At 38.9% G+C, this 21,162-nt stretch overlaps 1 protein-coding gene across 6 annotated transcripts in view; it reads left to right on the top strand.

The window, feature by feature from the left end:
- Window positions 1-21,162, top strand: part of HGF (hepatocyte growth factor) — an 83,923-nt gene that overhangs the window by 30,818 nt on the left and 31,943 nt on the right. For 4 of the 6 annotated variants that reach the window (XR_013545659.1, XR_012087470.2, XM_020790004.3 and 1 more), the window contains exons 5-7: window positions 847-989; window positions 1,951-2,071; window positions 12,657-12,775. Coding sequence is in view for 4 of the 6 variants with exons in the window: in XM_020790004.3 (XP_020645663.3) it covers window positions 847-989; window positions 1,951-2,071; window positions 12,657-12,775 (383 nt within the window). In the remaining 2 variants the exon portion in view is untranslated. The remainder of the gene's footprint in view (window positions 1-846; window positions 990-1,950; window positions 2,072-12,656; window positions 12,776-21,162) is intronic. The other 2 variants (XM_020790007.3, XM_020790008.3) reach the window with 1 other exon arrangement.

The following is a 21,162-nucleotide window of genomic DNA, read 5'->3' on the forward strand; positions in this document are numbered from 1 at the left end:
TCCCCTTCATATCTGCTATTTCTTTCTGCAATTTGTCTATTATTATTATTATTATTATTATTATTATTATTATTATTATTATTATTATTATTATTATTATTATTATTATTATTATTATTATTATTATTATTATTATTATTATTATTATTATTATTATTATTATCATCATCATCATCATCACCATCATTATCATCATCATCAGTTGTTTTTGTTGTTGTTTTTAATTTAATGTAATTTAATTTATATACTGCCCATCTGGTCAGGGCACATTTTGGGAGGTTCTGAGCAGAATATAACAATAGACAACAATTAAAATAAAATGACATTAAATTATACCAACATACTTTTCAAAATGATATAAAAAATAAAACCTATATTAAACATTATAACTGAAATGCAGCATGATACAATAAAACATTTTATTAAATTACATTCGGATGGTGGTGGTAAATTAACTTTGCCCAAATCCTGTTGGGATTTTATTCAAGTGTAAGATGGATCATGTAATTTGCGACAGCTAATTGACAATGTATTGAGCTCATGACTGCGAGCGTTGCTTGGCTTGTCAGTTAGCCATAGCAACCTATGTGATTCATCTTGCGCAGGCGTAAGTTCCCAACAGGATATTTGCATATACAGTACATGTCTGTGATCTGTTGTTTCCTTCTACTGATTAATAATATTGTTTTTGATTTGTACATGGAAGTAGACAGGCATGTAATACTAACATTTTATATGTTAAAATAATATTGAAGGAGAAGGCAGATAACTTATTCATGAAGGTACAAAGGTTCGATGCAGTGTTTGCATGCTCTTATACTGTAATGATTGTCATTTTAAAACTAGCTTTTTGCCTTCGAGCTATCGGGGTAAAGATCTCCGGGAAAACTACTGCCGGAACCCCAGAGGAGAAGAAGGTGGACCTTGGTGTTTCACAGTTGATCCAAAAGTGCGACATGAAGCTTGTGACATCCCTTTCTGTTCAGAAGGTAACATTTGGAATATCCACTACTACAGCATACTCTGTTTATGTTGTAAGAGAACAGAACACAGTTCAGAAGAACAAAATAATATTATATCGCGAATGCTTTGTTGTCTATCCGTAGTTACAAATTCCTGTTCAGCTCTGTTTGCATTAAAATCCTCTCCAAAGCTCCTTCAGACTGTCTTCTTTATCCATATGCTGTGCAACCGGTGCTGTTGCCTTTGTTATATCACCATGTTTCCTGTTCTTGCTTTTTCTTCTGCAAGCAAACGAGGGCATGCATATTAGGAATGACCCTCATACAGTAATAAGAGTGACCTCCAAAGGGTTTGGGATTTAAAACTTGTGCTGATGCTCAGAATAGTCTTAAGATTTATCTAGATAAAGAAAGTTGTGTGCCAGTTTAGATGTATTTGGGGAGGAAAATGGCAAAGGCACTTCTGCTATACACTTAACTTCAATATTGTCTCAGCAGACAATAAGGCATGGATGGAGAATGGGTGGGCCTACAGATGTTAGATTGTAGCTTCCCTAATTGCTTAGACTTGGATATGCTGCCCGGTGGTGTGAAATACCATTTAGCAACATCTGGAAGGCCACACATTCCTTATCCATGCCTACTGGTTTCTTCTGTGTTTGGACTGTCATTCTGATGATGACTGAAGTATGCTGCATGCTTGCTTTAAGCTTTACTTAAGCTTGTAATTTAAACTTTGTGGTAATTTAGAGTATGCATAACTCTTTGCTCATCTTACTGAAACCCTTTTGAGTTTTTCTCAGAATTCTTTGCATGTTTGGAAAAATAAGTGTCTCCAGTTTCATGTTTGGCAAACTCTGGTGCCTGCTGTAGTTTAATTTTGTGGGAGAAAAGTGGGTTTTGTTTGTTTTTATCTGTAATACTGGCATTAAATATTATTCTGTTAAGTTACCATCCCAACAAAACAGGCACTGTTTTGCATTTTTAGTTGAATGCATGACATGCAATGGTGAAGACTATAGAGGCCCAATGGACCACACAGAAACCGGCAAGGAATGTCAGCGCTGGGATCTTCAAAGACCACATGCACACCAGTATCGCCCAGAGAGGTAAACATTCTCTTTGCCTGATTTTGTATTTTAAGCAAATATGCCTTGTGAATTGAAATTATGCTATTGGTCTGTCTCCATGTAGGGAAACCAAGGAATAATGCTAGCCCTCACACAATCTGTGAGAGGCAGACTAAAGCATCCATACCTTTGTTGTGTGAATTGACTGCCTCATTCCTCAGTTTGTTTTGAACAGTTGTTTGTTTGACATGTCAGAAGAAGTGGATTGTAGTCCATGAAAGCTTCCAGTCAAACATATTTGCTTGCCTTAAGGAGAACACAATTATTTTTGTGCTGCTCACCACAAAGATAGTGCAACCCACCATTTACTGAGACTTGAAAAACTGCTGAGTGAGCTAATACATGTGTAAGTTCCTTTGATTAATGGGCCTACTCTAGTTGCAACTTATTATGGATTGTAGCTTATCTTTGTTTCAGTGAGTTTTCAGGAAGAACTGTGGTTAATGATGGAATTTTACATGGTTCATGTTAATTAAATATCAGACATAACTCACTTTTAAATTTGGTGCTCATAAAAGAATCTAAAATAATGAGGGTAATATTGGCATACCATAAATAGGTTCTACTGTTACAAAGTGAAAGAGAGGAAGAGATAGAACATGCATATGGAGTTATGGGGGGTATCTTATATATCAGAGGTCCCCAGTGCCTGGGTCGTGGCCCAGTGGCAGTCCGTGGCCTGAGCCGGACCGGGCCATGGAGATGGACCTCCCGCCCCACCCCCCGCATGCACTCACCCCTGCACAGCTGATTTGCACATGCACACGTGCTCCAGCATGCCCATATGAGCGCCATGCTGCCGTATGTGCACAAGCGCTGCACTGCTATTTGCACATGCACATGAGTGTGTGCTTGTTCGCACATGTGCACGAGCGCGGGGGTGCCCCGCCTGCCCCAGCTGGTCCACGGGGTGAAAAAGGTTGGGGATCCCCGTTATATATAATGTGAAAGCTGCACAGTTATTTCAGTGCAAAGGCACTTAAATAACTGACTCTCTTTACGAGCTCAGCCTTTACTTTATTCTGCTCTACTGGAATATTTAAACTTTCATTTTTGTAAGTTTTTGGTCCTCTGTCTGTGAAAGCAGTAACAGGTTTCATGCTAAGTGATCTAATATTTATGCTCTGTCTTCTTCCCATTCCCACCCCCGCTCTCCAAAAAGTATCTATATCTGTATTGGCAAATGACTGAAATGCAATGTGTAATTACTGAGAGTTTGTGGTTTGGGACAATTACTTAATATGCTTATTTCTTTAATGCCAAGAATGTGAGTCAGTGTCAGTGAAAGAACACTGTAGACTAAAAGGTTTATGCTTACTGGTTCTTTATCCAAGCATACTGTACTGTCTCTAATGCTGAAATGAGTAGTGAGTGTGGGTTCAGGCTTTGCAGTAGGGTCTAAAGTTTTACTGCAGATGTAAACTGGAGTAATTATTTCTATCCATCAGTAAACACTGAGAACAGTTGTTTTAAGAGGAGGATTAAGAATTGCTGTGAGGGAAAAGTAGTGAAGATAAAGCCTGGTAAATCGAGGTCAATTATAAATTGATTTTTACTTGTATATATTGATCGTTGTTTGCAATGCAGACAGCTTCTCTGTCTAACTTGGGATAGTAGTTTGTATGGAAATGCATAGCATGAAATGCCATAACATTTTTCTTTGGACATTTCACTTGCTTCTAAGTAGTTCTATTGATTCTTTTTAGGATTCTGCAAAACGATGTTTCATAAAATAAATTTCCATAAACCAGAGTTTACTGTATTATGACACTATCAATTAAATTTTAATCCTGTTTAAGGAAACAAAGCCCTCTGTCAGCATCACCCTTCCATGATCAGGACAATTTTGTGAACATAGGAACTAAGGTTCTGTTTTGCGTTCCTTTGCACTTATAGACATACTTTTCGATCTTGAAGTGATCATTCATTCATTCTGTGCTCCAGTTAAATAGCAAACAATATTTTCTGCATTACAGTTTACTTGGAAACCAGTTGCAATTCTAGTTTGAACTGGTATTGTTTCACTGTATACTTAATCACCAACTGGTAAGACCATGTTTTACAACAGTTCAAATGTGCTGTTGCTCTCCTTTTTTATTAGTGCAGCTAATTCTTGAACCAGGCAGAACTTGTAGGGTATGTGCAGATAAAAATCAAGTATCCCCTTTCCCGTAATTTGTGTTCATGGGAATCACACAGAGGGCTTCCTTACTCTGTTCTGTATGTTTGGTTCAGAGGAAGAAGATTAGGGATGTGTGTATCATGATGACATCACATGATGTTGTTTCCACATGATCTTCATTACAAGAGAAAGGAGGATAACATGATGAGTTGGATTGCTGTTGTCTATAAAAGAACAATATTTGGGATAATATCTAATTCTACCTACTTGTGTTTTGTATTGAGATTTTCCCTGTGATAGGTTAATAATGTTAGGCAACAATGATGGCAAAAGTAAAAGGCGGTAGGAGAAGACGGACATTGAAAATGAGATTGATTTAATAATGGTATCTGCCACCTTCAGTTTTCAAGTTCCAAGCAGGCTATTAGTGACAGGATCTTCAGAAGATTATTAGTTCATAAGGTCACTATAAGTCATAAGTGACTGCACAGCATGTAACAACAAATTAATAATATAAATCATGTGCAGGTATTCATTTGTTGCTGAAGATTCAGGAGGATAGCTTTTGTCAGAAGAACTTCACTACCTCCAGCTGCAATATTTAGGGGAGGGGGAGGCTGTTTCTATATTCTAATCAAGAAGATACCTTTCAATAGCAGAAAGTAATTTCTCTGAGTATTGTGGACACATCCTGACCTGTTACAGACCAATAAACACCTGTAATTACTTACAGACCAATAAATACCATAACAGTTTTTTTTTAAAATCCAAGCATGCTGCTTATATACGTCCCCATAGTGCTTCAAGCACTCTCTAGGTGGTTTACAAGTTAATCATGCAGGTTACACATTGCTCCTCTCCCCCCCCCCCCCCGCTAGCTGGGTGCTCATTTTACCAACCTCTGAAGGACAGAAGGTGAGTCAACCAAAGTCAGTTCAGCACACTTTGGCTGATGACTTATAGTTAACTTGAGCAGGCTAGTTTTGCAGTTGCTTTGATAGAATCATCAGGAGCTGCAGAGCTACGTCAGTGTTACAACCAAGTAGATCTGAGGATGGTGTAATAGCATTTCAACAACACTGCGCTATTGCACATTTCTGTAATAGCAAAAGGTGGTTCAAGAGCATTCTAAAGGAGTATGTTGTAGGCTTTTCTCAGTTCCTTTAATTATATTAAATATAGAGACAAGTAGTTAGAATGCAACCTTTGGGTGTAATTGGTACTGTTTGCTTGTTAGTTTGCCATTTTTGTTTTTAAGGGCATTTGAAAGAATGTTTGGAGGCAAGTTGATAGGTAATTTTAATTTGGGCAGAGTATGTGGATACGCTGGTTTAAAATGAAAAATGAAATTTCCACAGCTATGTGATTCGAAAGCATGCAAATGCGAGTAGATAAATAGGTACCACCTCGGTGGGAAGGTAAACAGCGTCCGTGTCTAAATCACACTGGCCATGTGACCATGGAAAGATTGTCTTCGGACAAAACGCTGGCTCTATGGCTTGAAGAGCGGGATGAGCGCCACCCCCTAGAGTCGGACACGACTGGACAAAAATTGTCAAGGGGAACCTTTACCTTTACCTTATGCAGTGTGGAAATTTGGACAGAGATCCATAGAGCACATTAGTATTTTAAACTTACAAGTCTCTCTCATTTACACCATTCCTTATGGCATAGTTAGTGTTTAGTTAGATTTACCTCACCCTTAGTTTAACTGGCGTAAAGTCTCAGCACCAAATTTGGCACAGATGTAGCAGAAAGTCTGCTCTTGCTCTGTGCCAAATTTGGGGATATTTGGGCAAAAGTTTTTTTTTTAAAGTAACATTGTTTTACCCACCTCTGCCCACAGACTACAAGACAGAAATTATGGGTCTCCCAGTGCATGGCTTTGCAGTGACACAGAACACCAATATAAATCAGAGATGCTCATGGATCCACATGATTTGCAGGATCATTCCCAAACTACTGTCCACTCATAGACCCCAGTTGTGCCCATAGGTTATACCCTAGAAATCATGGGTCTCCCAGCTCATGGCCTTATAATGGTGTAAAAACATGGACCCATATGTTTTTTATGTAGTATCATCCCCAAACAACTATCCAGTCAGGGCCTGTCTGTGCCCACAGACAACACCACATAAATCATGGATCCTTGAGCGCATGGCTTTGTAGTGGTGCAAAAATATGGATCTGATCCACAGACCCTGATGGATCCACATGATTTTTATGTAGGATCATCCCCAATGGTGTCACTGTCCAGCCATAAGCCCCATTTGTGCTCCTAGATTAATACACAGAAAACATAACCAGACACATTGTGATTGGTCAGAATGTAATGCTATGCAAATAGGTCAGTCATTTAGAATGGCCATATTTCTATTATGTGTGCATGGTACAATAGACTCGGGTTACTCATTTTAGCATGAGAGTTCAGGCTTGACTTGATTCAGCACCCACTTTTCAGTTTTTCTGGCTATCTTTAGAATCTCTAGCAACACCACATTTCAAATTACTGTACTGTATTTGAATCCCCCCATCTTTCTTCATTTTCTTCCTTTCACATAGTATGCATGATTTTGACATTGCTTTCCAGTGAGATTCTTTGCTAACTTCAACCTCTTTTTTTTCCAATTTCAAAAAAGCGAAGGGATATATTTTGGAAAACATGTAAACAACACATCTGTAGAGATTTTGGTCCAATACAGCTTTCTTTCTCAGCTTGCCTAACTCAAAGAAAGGCATATGAAATTGGTGCCACACCAATGAAGTGGAATGTACCTCCGAACTGCAGTTCATGCCCATCTCTAGTGTGTATGTTTCTGTACTGTATGTGTTGTACCTACTCACACATTTGCTTCACCATTTCATTAAGTCCAAAACAGTCTTTCAAAATATTTTGGCACAGAAGAAGTATAGCCACATCCAAGGAGTTCTCTCTTCTGTCTTCTCCCAGTAACCATAGTACAGATCAGATGCTCATCTTTTGGAATCCTCTACCACTGAGTAATTCTGAATGAGGAAAATTTCTGATTGGAATTTGGATAGCGTATGTATATTTAAACTCCCATTTTAAAAATCCAGGAAATTCAATTATTTAAAAAAACTCTGGTTTATGAATGTGGGATATTGTGCTTCTGTACCCCCAGTTCAGAAAGCCAGGAAATGGCTCAAGAATGCTGCAAAATATGGTGCCTGCATTGCCAGCAAGAAAAAGGATGCCAAGCTTTACATAGCAAAGGGCAGCCTGAGTGTTGACAGCACCAATGGCAGCAGTCAAGATGGTCTACATGATACCCTCCTCTACTCACTACCATTCACGCTTGTTAAGAAACAGTCCTGACAACTGCTTTGTGTTTGGGTGAGAAGTAGTTAGCTGATGAAAAAAGGAGTCAGCTTCTGAGATTTTCCCTTGCATGGTGTTACTTTGTGAATGGCAGTGGTGCTGGAGAACTCCTGTTCAGCACCTTGACCACTAGCCTGTTGAGTGTCTCAGGGTTCCATGATTCCCCATACTATTTCACATATACATGAAAAACCTGAAAGAGGCTGTCCAGAATGTTGTGGTCTGGTATCACTAGTGTGCTCTATCTGCCCTGGAGTTGAATATGTACTCAGAACACTGAAACACTGCCATTACTAACTTGTCTCCAACATCTGTAAACAGACTCATTTCTAATACTGACACTGAATCCTGACAGACCCTGATGGACACTGACTGACATTAAAAAAAAAAAGGCAGGAAGCAGAATCTGAGATACAGAGGGAAACAATCGGTTGCTCTAAGTGATTAACATTCACCCAAAGTCCCTCCCATCAAAATCTCTTAACGACAAAATATGCTGGCTGCTATTCCAACATTTTCCAACTTTTATACCTTTCTCTTGTCATTCCAAAATGGTAAGAGAAATATTATTATGTTCTAGTTTTTGTATTTTTTGCTTATATTTTCAAGGTGCAATATCAGAACTGGACATTAGAAGAGCATTTCCGTGTATTTTTCTTGCATGCAGATTATAATGGCGAGCAGTGCAACAGATTGTTTTCATGTGTGGAGTCAAACTGGCTCTGCAAAATCAGGATGAGCTGTGCAGCAAATTCCTTCCCTAGTGTAATGTTCCAAGCTCTGAGAAAAGGTTATAATAATACATCAGCCAGTCTTTCTTGTTTTATAGCTCTGGCTATTACATCTTAATTGTAAGCAATAGACACACATGGAGCTCCTATCTTTGCTACAAACAGCTGAAAGCCAACATGATGGAATGAGATCTTCCATAAAACATCAAACAAAATAGTTAATCAGCTGTATTAAACCTTTTTCTCTGTCTGTAGGATCTATCTCTTTGCAGCATCTTGAGTGCCTGGTACCGAAGAGGTGTGCTTAGTGGTCTGAAACTTGTGGTTTCATGTGTATATGTGCGTAACTTTGTTTAACCCTGCACTCCTACCAAAATTATGCCTTGACATTTGATGAAGGATGGTCAGTGCTTTGAAGAAAGCATGCACAGTGGTCGGTATTGCAGCAGAAAACTGCAGATACAGATTTGTTTACACAAATTGAATCATAATGTTACAGATGTGTGAGTGCATATAATTAAGCACTGCCAATCTTTCTGGCTCTCAGCAGTTCATTATGGAAATTACATCTCCAGGGCATGTAAACAAAAACATTTGTTCTGTATTCTAGTAGCATGATTTGTATTGATTATAAAGTATTTGCCTTTAAATGTTTTCATTGGTGGGCCAGAGCATGTGATGTCTATCCTGGTCTCACCTGGCAGTGTATGTTTTAAAATGTAGTCACTAAAGGGAAGTATTAATTATGCTCTGCGTAGTAAATTATTTCATTGGCTACTTAAATGACACATTAAGTTGTATAATAAGACAGGAGGCTTGAAAGTAATTTACTATTAGTGCTTAAGAAGAGTCATGATATCTCCTCTTAATCAAAATTGCCTAGAACTGCTGGATAGCTTAATGGTTTAAGTATGTGGCTACGGAACCAGAGTTTGGGAATTCGATTCTCCACTATGCATCCCTGGTGGGCTGGACTTGATGATCCATAGGGTCCCTTTCATTTCTGCAGTTTTTTATTATTATTATTATTATTATTATTATTATTATTATTATTATTATTATTATTATTATTATTATTATTATTATTATTATTATTATTATTATTATTATTATTATTAATAATAATAATAATAATAATAATAATAATAATAATAATAATAATAATAATAATAATAATAATAATAATAATAATAATAATAATAATAATAATAATAATAATAATAGTGGATAGCATTAAATCTATGGAAAATAATGGCTAGAATCCAGTTGGCAATTTACACTTGTTTAAGAGAAGTCATAGAATAGAATCATAGAATAATGAAGTTGAAAGGGGCCTATGTCACTGAAGTAGCAACAACAAAGTACAGCTCAGTAGCGTGATGGTGCCTAGGCTGAGCATAGTTTCTAGGAACAGAAACGGCACCTTATTTATTTATTTTTTATTTATTTATTTATTTATTTATTTATTTATTTATTTAAAATATTTTTACCCTACCTTGAAAAGGTCCTAAGGCGGCTTACAACAATAGTTGAAAATAATGAGTATATGACAGTGGTTAACATCATTAAGAGGGTATATTTAAAAATTATGAACATTGAATAATGAGGCACCTTACATCAATTAGCAGGCAATATTAAGGCAAAGATCAATAAATATACAAAAATTTTAAAAATGTCACTCTGAGAGGAAAACACAAGTAGTACTAACAGTCCAGTCAAAGCAGTAATGCATAGCAATCGATCTAAAAATCACATACAGGAGCTGGTTACCGAGGGAGAGAAAAGTCTCTACCGAGGGAGAGAAAAGTCTTTGCCTGCTTGCGAAAGGATAGCAATGATGGGGCCAGTTTGGCCTCCTGTTGGAGGGAGTTCCAGAGTCCGGGAGCAGCAACAGAGAAGGCTGTCTCCTGTGTTCACATCAGATGCACCTGTGAAGGTGGCGGGACCAAGAGAAAGCCCTCTCCTAATGATCTTAACACCGGAGCCAGCTCATAATGGGAGATACGGTCTTTGACATAGCTTGGACCCAGGCTATTTAGGGCTTTATAGGTTAAAACCAGCATTTTAAATTGTGCCCAGTAACCTTGTTAATATGTAACAACTTACTACTGCAATTTACATAATTTTCCTTATTGAAGTGTAAATCAACAGAAAGATTGTGGCAAACATTCTCTCTCTCTCTCTCTCTCTCTCTCTCTCTCTCTCTCTCTCTCTCTCTCTCTCTCTCTCTCTATATATATATATATATATATATATATATATATATATATACACAAAAGGGAGGGACTGAAAGGAAATATAAATTTCAAAATATAAGCTCTAGTTGGTTTTCTGCACTGAAAGTATGTCCTCAAGACTATGCAGAATTGAAATCATGAAGTCCTCTTCAAGAGTAAGAATAACAAGCCCCACAATGGGAGTAATCTCTGAGGGAAAACAGAAGGGAGAATCACCTTCTTGCTGTCTAAACGGTGGTTGTTACTTCATGATTTATTGGGATCCAAACTGCTCTGCTTAAATCAGTGGTTCCCAACCTTGAGTCTCCATGTATTTTTGGACTAAAAGTCCCCGAAGCCTTCACCACTAGCTGTGCTGGCTAGGATTTCTGGGAGTTGTAGTCCAAGAAAATCTGGGGTCCAAGGTTGAGAACCACTGGCATAAATCTAACACTAAGAATCAGCAATATTAGTTTAAGAGAAGAGCAGATGAAACTTAAGAGTACAGAACATGCGGTGCTATCCAAGTATACAGTAGCAGCCAGTCTTGACTAAAGACACTCATGTGGTCCTGTGAAGACATTAGGTGACAGAAGTTGGCAACCTGGCACTCTTCAGATATTTTTGGATGACCGTGGTTGTAGACCACAGCCAACATAATCTCTTTTTAGAGATTATAGTTCAAAGCAGCTGGACAACACAGGTTATCTACCACTGTTTCTTTTCTGTTAGAGCAATATATACGACACTGCCTCTTTCTGTCTGCTCATGTACCTAGTCAACATTCTTTGCTTTTAGCTGGAGGTGCATTCCTAACATTTCATGGGATCTTTTGTTGCTCTGTTGAGGCACTGGCTGCAATCCTGTGTATACTTAGCTGAGTGTAAGGTTTTTTTTTTGAGAATCAGAACTTTCAGCAAAAACATGTAGGATTTAACTATCAAGATAAAATATGGATACAGATAGATTTGGAGCAGATCTGCTGTTAGAGGCATCTCCGATGGAATTAACCATAGAAAGACTAAAGTTCTTAAAATTCACCAGTTTTCAGTGGATCAGCCGCACTGAAGCCGCAAAAGCATCCACAGAGCTCAGCTCCTGTTGCTCAAAGGTTATGAGGCAAAAGCCTTTGACTTTGTTATAAGAAACTTGTCTCCCAGGCCTTATTCTGAGGGAAGAAACTTGGTTGATCTTCGCTCCAAAGAAAGCACAAGTTCTCAGTCTGCAAATAAAGTATGGGATGAGTTTTATTATTTTTTTTTACACCCATGAGGATGAAAGAACCTTCTTCAGAAGGCAGTTGTAAATCATGTTTTCAACTGCTCATGAGGACTCCCATCTGTTAGCAGTTCTAGAAGGCCTCTGGTTCAAAGGTAATTACCATGTGCGTTCCCCTAAAACCAACAGAACAGTCACCTGCAAATGCAACACATATAATAAAAGTAAAACAAACAATTACTTACGAGTGAATAATGAAATATTGTTCACTTGAGAAGTTTACAATTGTCTCTTATTCTTTCCTCCATTACTTCCTTTAGGAGCAGGGGGAGGGTATGGAATTGATTACTTTTTTTTTGGGGGGGGGACCCCTGACCAGATAAAGGAGGGCAAAGCAAAACTGTGTTTCTTGTAGTCATTTTTCATTGCCGGTGCTGGAAATGAGGGCATGGCCTTTAAATAGCCTGTCTTCTAAAAATAGTCCTATCGTTAGTACATAGTTTATTGAAAATAGCTTCCAGTTTGAACCCAGGGCTGTTGAACTATGGGACCCTTTTGCTTAATGAGTCTGCCATGCCAGGAAGTGTTTATACTGTCCATACTTAATTGGACCATTTGGAGATCGTAGAGGAAGGCTATTGTGTCAGACTTGACAGTAATGGGTGGTTGCCCAATTAGGAGAATGACCCCATTTGATGTCCCGTCTCATACATAGTCTCCTTCCAGTTATGACTTCTGCTGGTAAGGCTTTATTGATGGTTACTCCCTCTGCTACATTTGTAAGCACTGAACACCTAGTATGTTTGGGCTTTGAGCTAGTTAAGGCAAATAGGAATTCTGCCTCTGCCTCAGAGGTCATTTGGATCCTATCATTTGTGTTCCTGTGCAACACTGTCAAGCTGACTTGGCCGACATGCTTTTCTGCTGTGTTTTGCAGATATCCTGATAAAGGCTTTGATGATAATTACTGCCGCAATCCGGATGGTAAGCCGAGACCATGGTGTTTCACTCTTGACCCAAACACCCGCTGGGAGTTTTGCAACATCAAAACGTGTGGTGAGTTGAACACAACAAGTATTTCTTATGTCCTTTTGCTTCTTTTAAATCCAGTGGCTACCAAAGCCCTGTTCACATGTTCAAACAATGGTTAATTTTAACCTCCAAGCATTTTCAAATCAACCCTTTTCTGAACGCTTCAGTGGGTAATTAAACTCTCTGTGACTATGTCCAATTAACCAGTAACTCATTACTGTGTGTGGAAGCTTGGTTCATGTTACCTACGATGTTAAGTTGTTTGGCCTGCCCCATGGTCTCAGATGTGATATCCTTATCTCTAGCCCTCACTGTTCTGTGGTTACCAGGTAAAGGGATGGGATGGCTATTGTGAGGTTGCATGGCTTTTCCTAGACCAGGGGAGTATGTGGTTCTCCATTCAGCATCTTGGGAGCCCCCCCCCCAATTGGATTTTTAAACTTTTTTTGGTTGTTGTTGCTAAAAAGTAAACTTCCTACTCTGTAGGCTAGGGGGCATAGGAGCCAATTATGCCATATTTTGTCTTTCTGCCCCCACGTTGTCTACCCCTGCTCTAGCCCAATCCCCTATCTATGAGTTAAGCATGTACTGTATGTTAGCAGGTTGCAACTTTGAATACCTTCCCTAGGAATCCAGGACTTTAGCAGTCAAGGCTTTCGTGAATGCTGGAGACAGCACATATGCTTTTCCTCTCCAGATGCCTTAAGCGGGTGTTGCTTTCAGAGTCAGGGGAGGCTGTAAGGTCATGTGAGCAAAGTCTGAAGGTTTGGTGGTCATATTCGGCACTCCCCCCTCCCAGCCCCAGGGATTGCATCAGACCTCGAAATGGCCCAAAACAGACATTTTAAAGGAAAAAAAGCAAAACAGGCATGGCTGGTTCGTTTTTTGTTTTAGTTGAGAGATTTTACAAAGTTTAGGGAACTCCAAAGGCCCAAGAGCTAATAAGGGGCTTATTTTGATGAAAATAGCCCATTAAAAAAAATCAATTTTAAAAAATTCCTTTTTTACTTGAAGGGCTCTGGGGAGCTTCTCCTAGTTGTAGAAATGCTCCTGAGATGACATTTGTCTGTTGACCAGATTTGCCTTCCCCATTATACGTATAGACATGATCAAGAGCTTGAAAATCTTACTTTCTGAACAATAGGTGTCAGAGTATCCCAACCAACATGGCTGGTAGTCAGAGAATCATGGGACTTGTAGTCCAAAGAGGAAACCTTTCCAATCTCTGACAGGACCTATTCCCTGCTAATCCAACAAGAGCCCCTTCATGCCTATTACATGTAAAGTTGATTGCTATATCTGATCTTTGTCTAAGGATGATGGCTACTCTTCAGATTTCACGAGTAAGGTTTGCTTCTTATTTTTCTTGAATTCATTCATAAGCTGCTGATTCAATCCACACGTGATCCCTGGCAGGCCAATATATTGCAGTGGATGTTTGTGCTGGAAGCCGAGCTTTGACTAAACTTCTATATAAAGTGTGTTCCCCCCCCCCCGGAAAGGCCAGGATATCTTACAGAATACATATGAATTTTGCAGTCACTCCCAGTGAGTGAAAAGCGGGGGGTGGGGGTCACTGGTTTCTCTTCATGGCTAGATGTCTTTGTTTGAGGTTTTTCTTTTTTATTATTCTAAGAAATGTCATAAGAAAGCTCAAAGGATTTCATGATGTTTTGTGGTCAGTTTTTCCCAGAAGAAAACCTAGTAACCAATAGTTACACACTGCCAATTCAGTTCCCGTGTACGGTGACCTTTGTTAGGGTTCCTGCAGTACTCAAGAAGACAGTAGTTTACCATTCCCTTCTTTTGGGGGCACTTAAGGAATTTTCAGTTTGCCCAAGACTGCACAGGCTGGCTCTTCTCTAGGGAAGCACAGTGGAGATCTGAACGTCACACCTCTGGCTCAGCCTAACTCCCTGAGCATTATCTGTACAGAATCACCTCAATTCCTGCAAACTGTCAGAAGTCCTTCTTATGTAAGATGCTCTAGAAAGGCCACTGAGCTGTGCAGAATCTGACAGTCCTGTGTTCAAAAGAGCAGTAAAAATGGGGCTGAGGTGAGGAGAAATCAGTCTGAAAGACTCATTTTTCACAGGAAGCCATGATACCTTGTTGGTGCAGGGAGAAATCTTAGTGAGGAGTCTTGATGTGGGTGCAACTCAGAATATAACTGAGAATTTTTTGGAATTCTCACACATCCTTCATGCCCGCTGTGGTATAGTGGATAGACTAGACCTGATGTTACCTGGGTTTGAATCTTGCTTGGCAGTGGAAACTGACAGGGGATGGCTTGTGTGGAACTGGTAAAATTACTCTTTAATTTACTCACTTGTTTTAACTGCCTTATTTGGATTGCTGGCTTAGCAGCACATAATAAACGCGCGTGCACACACACACACACACACACACACACACACACACACACACACACACACCCCTACTCTAAACTTTCTAACAATATAAAAAACCACTTTATTAGATTAAGATTGCTACTGCCTTAGAGCGCAAACTGATGCAGATTTACTCAGAAGCAACTCCTTTTTTATTCTTATTCCTGTGCACAAAATTATTAATTTGTTGATTTACAAATTAATTAATTTATTATTACAGTGGTGCCTCGCTAGACAGTTACCCCGCATGACAGTTTTTTCGCTAGACATTGGCTTTTTGCAATCGCTATAGCGATTCGCAAAACAGTGATTCCTATGGGGGAATTTTGCTGGACAATGTTTGGTCCCTGCTTTGCAAACCAATTTTCGCTAGATGACAATTTTGACAGCTCCCTCCGCTCTCGCAAACAGGTGTTTTCGGGACCCAAGCTTCACAAGACAGTGATTTAAACAGCTGATTGGCAGTTCTCAAAGTGGCTTTCCTATGGCCGATCTTCACTAGACAACGATTCTTCCCCATTGGAACACATTAAACAGATTTCAATGCATTCCTATGGGGAAATGTTTTTCGCTAGACAATGATTTCGCTAAACAGCGATTTCAGTGGAACGGATTATCATTGTCTAGCGAGGCACCACTGTAATTATGTATAGTTTTGTTTTTGCATATATTTTATTTATTTTACTCTCAACATATTTACTTGCTTTCAAGTAAAGTATGTATTTGTGAAGTTACTGTATGTGAAGACAGGGAGATTTAGAATTGTGCCGCTAGACTTTTTTAATTGTATAAACTGTTATATGAATGGCTGCCTTAATCTGAACAACGTGGTGTTACTCTATTTCTTTGCCGCTTGCTTTTTTTAAAAAAGGAATGGCACAGATGTGAAGAGTTCAAGACTATCTGTATAATGTTCTCTCTTTAACCTTTCAATATTCCCCTTTCATTGGAAAGTGTTGGATACAAAATATTTGACTTCAGCAATCTGCTCCTTCCTTGTCAGAACAGATTATGTCTCTTGGGGCCCCCGTGAAAACTAAGGGTAATGCTTCAGTCCTGAGTCTGTGTCAAATGGAGGGATGTCAAAAAAGAGCTTGAAACTGTACATTAAAAAACCATGCATCAAGTTCCTGTGGGTAGTTCCAAACTTATCTGTTGTTATTAATGTCCCAAATTCACATGGCTGATGGTGTAGAGAGGCCAGGTTAGCTTCTTAGATGGAAACAGCTGCAGCATGCATGTTGATTGTGAGCTCCTTCTCAGCTAGCAGTTTATATTTATTTATTTATTTATTTATTTATTTATTTATTTATTTATTTATTTATTTATTTATTTATTTATCTATCTATCTATCTATCTATTTATTTATTTATTTATTTATTTATTTATTTATTTATTTATTTATTTATTTATTTATTTATTTATTTATTTATTTATTTATTTATTTAATATCCCTCCCATCTGGTATACTGTATTTATACCACTCTGAGCGGCTAACAACAAATATATACAATTATAATATAAAATCAAAACATCGGTTGTTAACAAAACATACCAAAAATCATAAATGATAGATACTTATGGCCCATCTCTTAAAACAGAGGGAAAGTCACAGACCATCTTCTCCTCCCCCCCCCCCCCCGCTTTTCCCCTTCTGCCTTTTTGAAATTTGAAGAGTTTCATTTTAGCTGGAGGAGGGAAGCCTGCCAAGTGGCATGGCCTGCCTGTATCAGAGTCGGGATTGGGAATTTAGTGAAACCACCAGGAACAGTCAATTGAAACCAGATCAAAGCCAAATAAAGAGTTTTTCCTGGTGGGTGCTTTCTTTAGCATGCAGTACTGCTTGTTTGGTGTCAAGAGTTCATGGTATCTGAGAACTCACAATGGTCTTCAGTTGATGCCCTGTTCAGCATTCTGTGCTATCTTATAGTTCAGGAGAAATCAGGAAAAGGTTGCAGAAACAATACAAAGTTTCTTTTTTGCTCTCCTACTCATGTTTGTTTTTAAATAGCAAGTTTAAATAACAAGATGACGGGATCAGGCCTGCAGGATCAGGACTGAGCATAAAGAGATTTGCTGCTGCTGAGGAGGGCAGAAGCCTTTGCATGGAAAAGACTGGCTACTACTGATGTGAATCTAAAGAGGGGATCCTGATGCAGTTCAGCTACACCTCTTGGACTTCTTGCCCACCCCAATGTTCAGAGTCTTCGATCCCTCCAGCCCCCATCTGGTGACAGATTCTGAGTCAAAGATTTTCCAGATGTATCCAAGCCAGGCACAGGGCTAGAGCACATGTGACTTCTTCCTGCTGTCCCCTCCCCAGGGAGGCATGCCACTTAAAAGAGGAAGGGCGTAAGTCTGCCTGTGGCCATTGCTTCTCAAATGCTGCCACCTTCAGCACAAGGTGGGCTGGGTTGGAGAGCTGGGGAAAGGTTGCAACCATCCGTGCTGCCACTCATGTCTCTCCTTCATATGGGAAGGTTACACAAACAGGCCCAGCTAACATCTAACACGTAATGCAGGGTTTTAAGGTTGAATAAGGTTTAAACAGAGTTACACTCCTATTGCTGGTGCATCCATTTATTTCTAACTGTGGATTCATTATTTGCGTGAAATACCTTCAATTAATTGGTGAGATTTTAGCATAGCAAAAAGTTATTCAAAACAGAGGGCAAAAAACTATTATTAGGCCCAACTAGAGTAGACCCACTGAATCAATGGCAAATTCAGCACTTCAGCACATTCAGTTGATTCAGTGGGTCTACTCTGGTTGGGACCAACGGCTGGATTTAAACCATCAAAATAAAGTTATATGGTCTGTCTAAAGCACTTGCTTTCATGCTAGAAGTTAATATGTAGAACAGTGCTGAAAGAACTCTCCAGAGAATACAAAACATCTGGTATATTTATTGCTGTCTGGACTTTATGCTACCTAAATGTTTGACTTCGAAATTGATCAAAGACCCGAATTTATTCTCTTGGCACATGTGAAATATTTTGAGTTTGCCTCTTTTTGCTGTGAATAATTTACCTACATGTAATCTCATTGGCTTTAAAGAAAGCTTTACCTTTTTTGGAATGTTATTATATATCTCATAGTAAAGGCCATACAAATGAATGGTCTTATTATAAGTGACTATTGAATCAGTAGCTGAAATCCAGTAATAAATTGCAATTGGAGTATGCTCACTTATTATGTGGAATTTACAGATTTAATCAACTCACCAAATCCCCACTGACTCAATGGGCCTACTCTCATTGTAACTTAGTGCTGGATTTCAGCCAGTGTACTGCGTGCGTACAATTTATATATCTTAATATTTAGTACCGGAGAAGTATTTCTGATTATGTTGTTCCTTTTGTTGTTGTTGCTATTAAATAATAACTGAAAATTATTTGATTTTTATGTGCTGTGTTATACTGATACAACATTTTGCTCCACATTTCCTAATATTATAAAGAAAAGCTTTCAGTCTTGACATTATAGGAGGACTTCAAATGCAATATCTCTTAATATTCCATAACATTGTCAATGAATAGTAAAACTGATAATAGTAATATTTAACATAAGTATTTTACTCACCACACCACTGTCAAATCTTATGATTTAGTTCTTTGAGGCATTGTGTTCTCTCAAATGCATGCTAGGCATGTAGGTTATATACCTGGTGAAGGGCAATGCTGAGGTTCATGCACTCTTACCTGCTGTATATTCAGTCTTTAATGAGAAGTGGGACTTGGGAATCTAAGCTTTAATGTGAGTGAGATGTGAGGTTAGCCCTCTCAGCATAGTAGTTGAATCATGGGAGACATAACAGCCAATGCGGTCTCTTGCCCAAATGAGACTGGGTCTTTATTGGTTATCAATATTTATTTATCATTAAAACCATTTGTAGGGTCTTTTCAATAAAAACTTCTTGTGTAACTAATGAATATAAAATACAAATATATAATGTGCTCAAACATGCACTGTATATGCAGTGTCAGTATAAACCCTGATCTTGAACATATACACATTGTCTTTGTACAGCTCTGTACTGTATATGGAACTGAAAAAAACGAAGTAACTGTTGCCTTATAGAAATTAGGAGGATTGGATGGGTTGTTTGTGACTAGTTAGCCTGCTTTAATGTGCCTGCTCTGTGTAGATGTTCAGCTTCACAAAGGGAAAAAAGACATTAGATTTGTGCAGAGGCAGCCATTCTGAACAATGTATGTGTGTTTTGCTCAAATTAAAAAAATTGATTGGGGAAAAACCTCATGTTGAGTCAAAGTCAAGTCACTGGTGTGACTTAAGTGCTACTCAACAGCAAGTCTCAAGTTGCAAGTCCCCATCCCTGATACGTATCATATGGTAATGAGATGTAACTAATCTGTTTGCTACTGAACACTGCAGATCATTGTACAATTTCTTTAAAGGCAGATATTGAGATGGTTTGTTATCAGTGATACCTGCTAGAGTTCTGGAAATGTCAAAGTAAGTGACATACAGGAGGAATCCATAGCTCAGTGGCTGGGTAAATGTTTTGAAGTTTCTTGCTATGCTTTGCTTTGCTAAAATGGAGGTTCAGTCCTAAATATCTCTTGCTTATGAGATTTCAGATATTGGGACATGTAGCTCAGATTATTGAGGGACATTCCCATCTAGAACAGATAATACTGTGTAAAGTAATAGTTAATATACATAGTGGCTGGCATCCTGTTGCACAATTTTACTTTGAGCAAGTGTGACAATGTCATCAGCCATGGCCATTTTGGGGGAAATAAACATTTCTGCTCCCCTGCCCTAGGATTCACAGATCCCAAGGGATCCTTTCATCTTGGGGAACTCTTTGGGAGCTGCAGAATGAAAACCGGGTCCAGCAGCAGTGGTTTTCAGGCAATCCCCATTCTGTGACTCCCAAAGGCATCCCAAGGATAAAAGGGATTCTTAGGGATGTCCATAATTTGGGTGGAGGAATGGGAAACTGCTAATTTCCCCGAAACAGTGAGCGCTGATGGCATCATCACAGTTGTGCAGCATAAAGTTATGAAATTTTTACTGATGAGTTTTTAACTAATTTATTTAAGCTGCCAATGTTAAAATGGGATTTTGGTTTTCCTTTCCTACACAAATGCTATTTGTTTGTATTTTCCAGAAGGTATACACTTTTCTGATGCATGCCCTTTTTAATTGAGTAAAAGCATCTTTTTGAAAAGTACACATTTTTTCACATCTACACATGGATTGTGCGGGGGAGGGTCCCTTTCCATCAGTCCCTCTCCCCAATCTACTGCAGTCCACTCAATTGCAATGGAAGATTCCTCAGCATCAGGAGGACTCCAAAATGCCATATTGACAAAAAAGAAAACCTTGCCCACGCAGAACTCCTGCTTATTAATGCAAAATCATAATTGGATACGACCCTTCATGTGTATCTGTATTCATGATTATAATCACCTTTTCAGCATAACCTCTAAAGTGGCTTACAGTCACAAACACACTGTAATAACCCGGGACTCTTAGCAGCGACTTGGGCATAGATTTCGATGGCGAAGAACTAGAATGAAAAAGAAGTACTTGTTATCTTTGTCTCTCCTCATGCTGGAAGGAGCAAGTCATGAAGGGTTTGAAAATTCCTCATCGGGGTGTCACATTGTGTTAGCCTAATTTGGCAGGAGGGGGGAATCTAGCAATTATTCCTCACATACTCTGTGCTCCTAGTTACAATCCTGAAGCAGTATCCGTCTGGTAAACATTTCCGATGATCAGAAGTGTGGAAGCCATAACAGCCAGCCCAGCGGCTGCTTGTCTGGATGACTCATTTGAGTCATTCTCGTCATTTGAGGAGCCACCATCTTCCAGGAGTCTGTTCTCAATAGTCCATGCCAGACAGAGTGCAGTTTGTGGAGACATCTGCAAAAGGTCTTCAAACAGAAAAATGTGGGAGCTTTCCAAATGCATTATTACACGAGGACTGTTAGCATCACATTTGCAAAGCACAACCGCACTTCAGTTTGCACCAGTTTGAGCTTAATGAA

This window comes from Pogona vitticeps, chromosome 5 (genome assembly GCF_051106095.1).
Source record: "Pogona vitticeps strain Pit_001003342236 chromosome 5, PviZW2.1, whole genome shotgun sequence".
NCBI classification, from domain to species: Eukaryota; Metazoa; Chordata; class Lepidosauria; order Squamata; family Agamidae; genus Pogona; species Pogona vitticeps.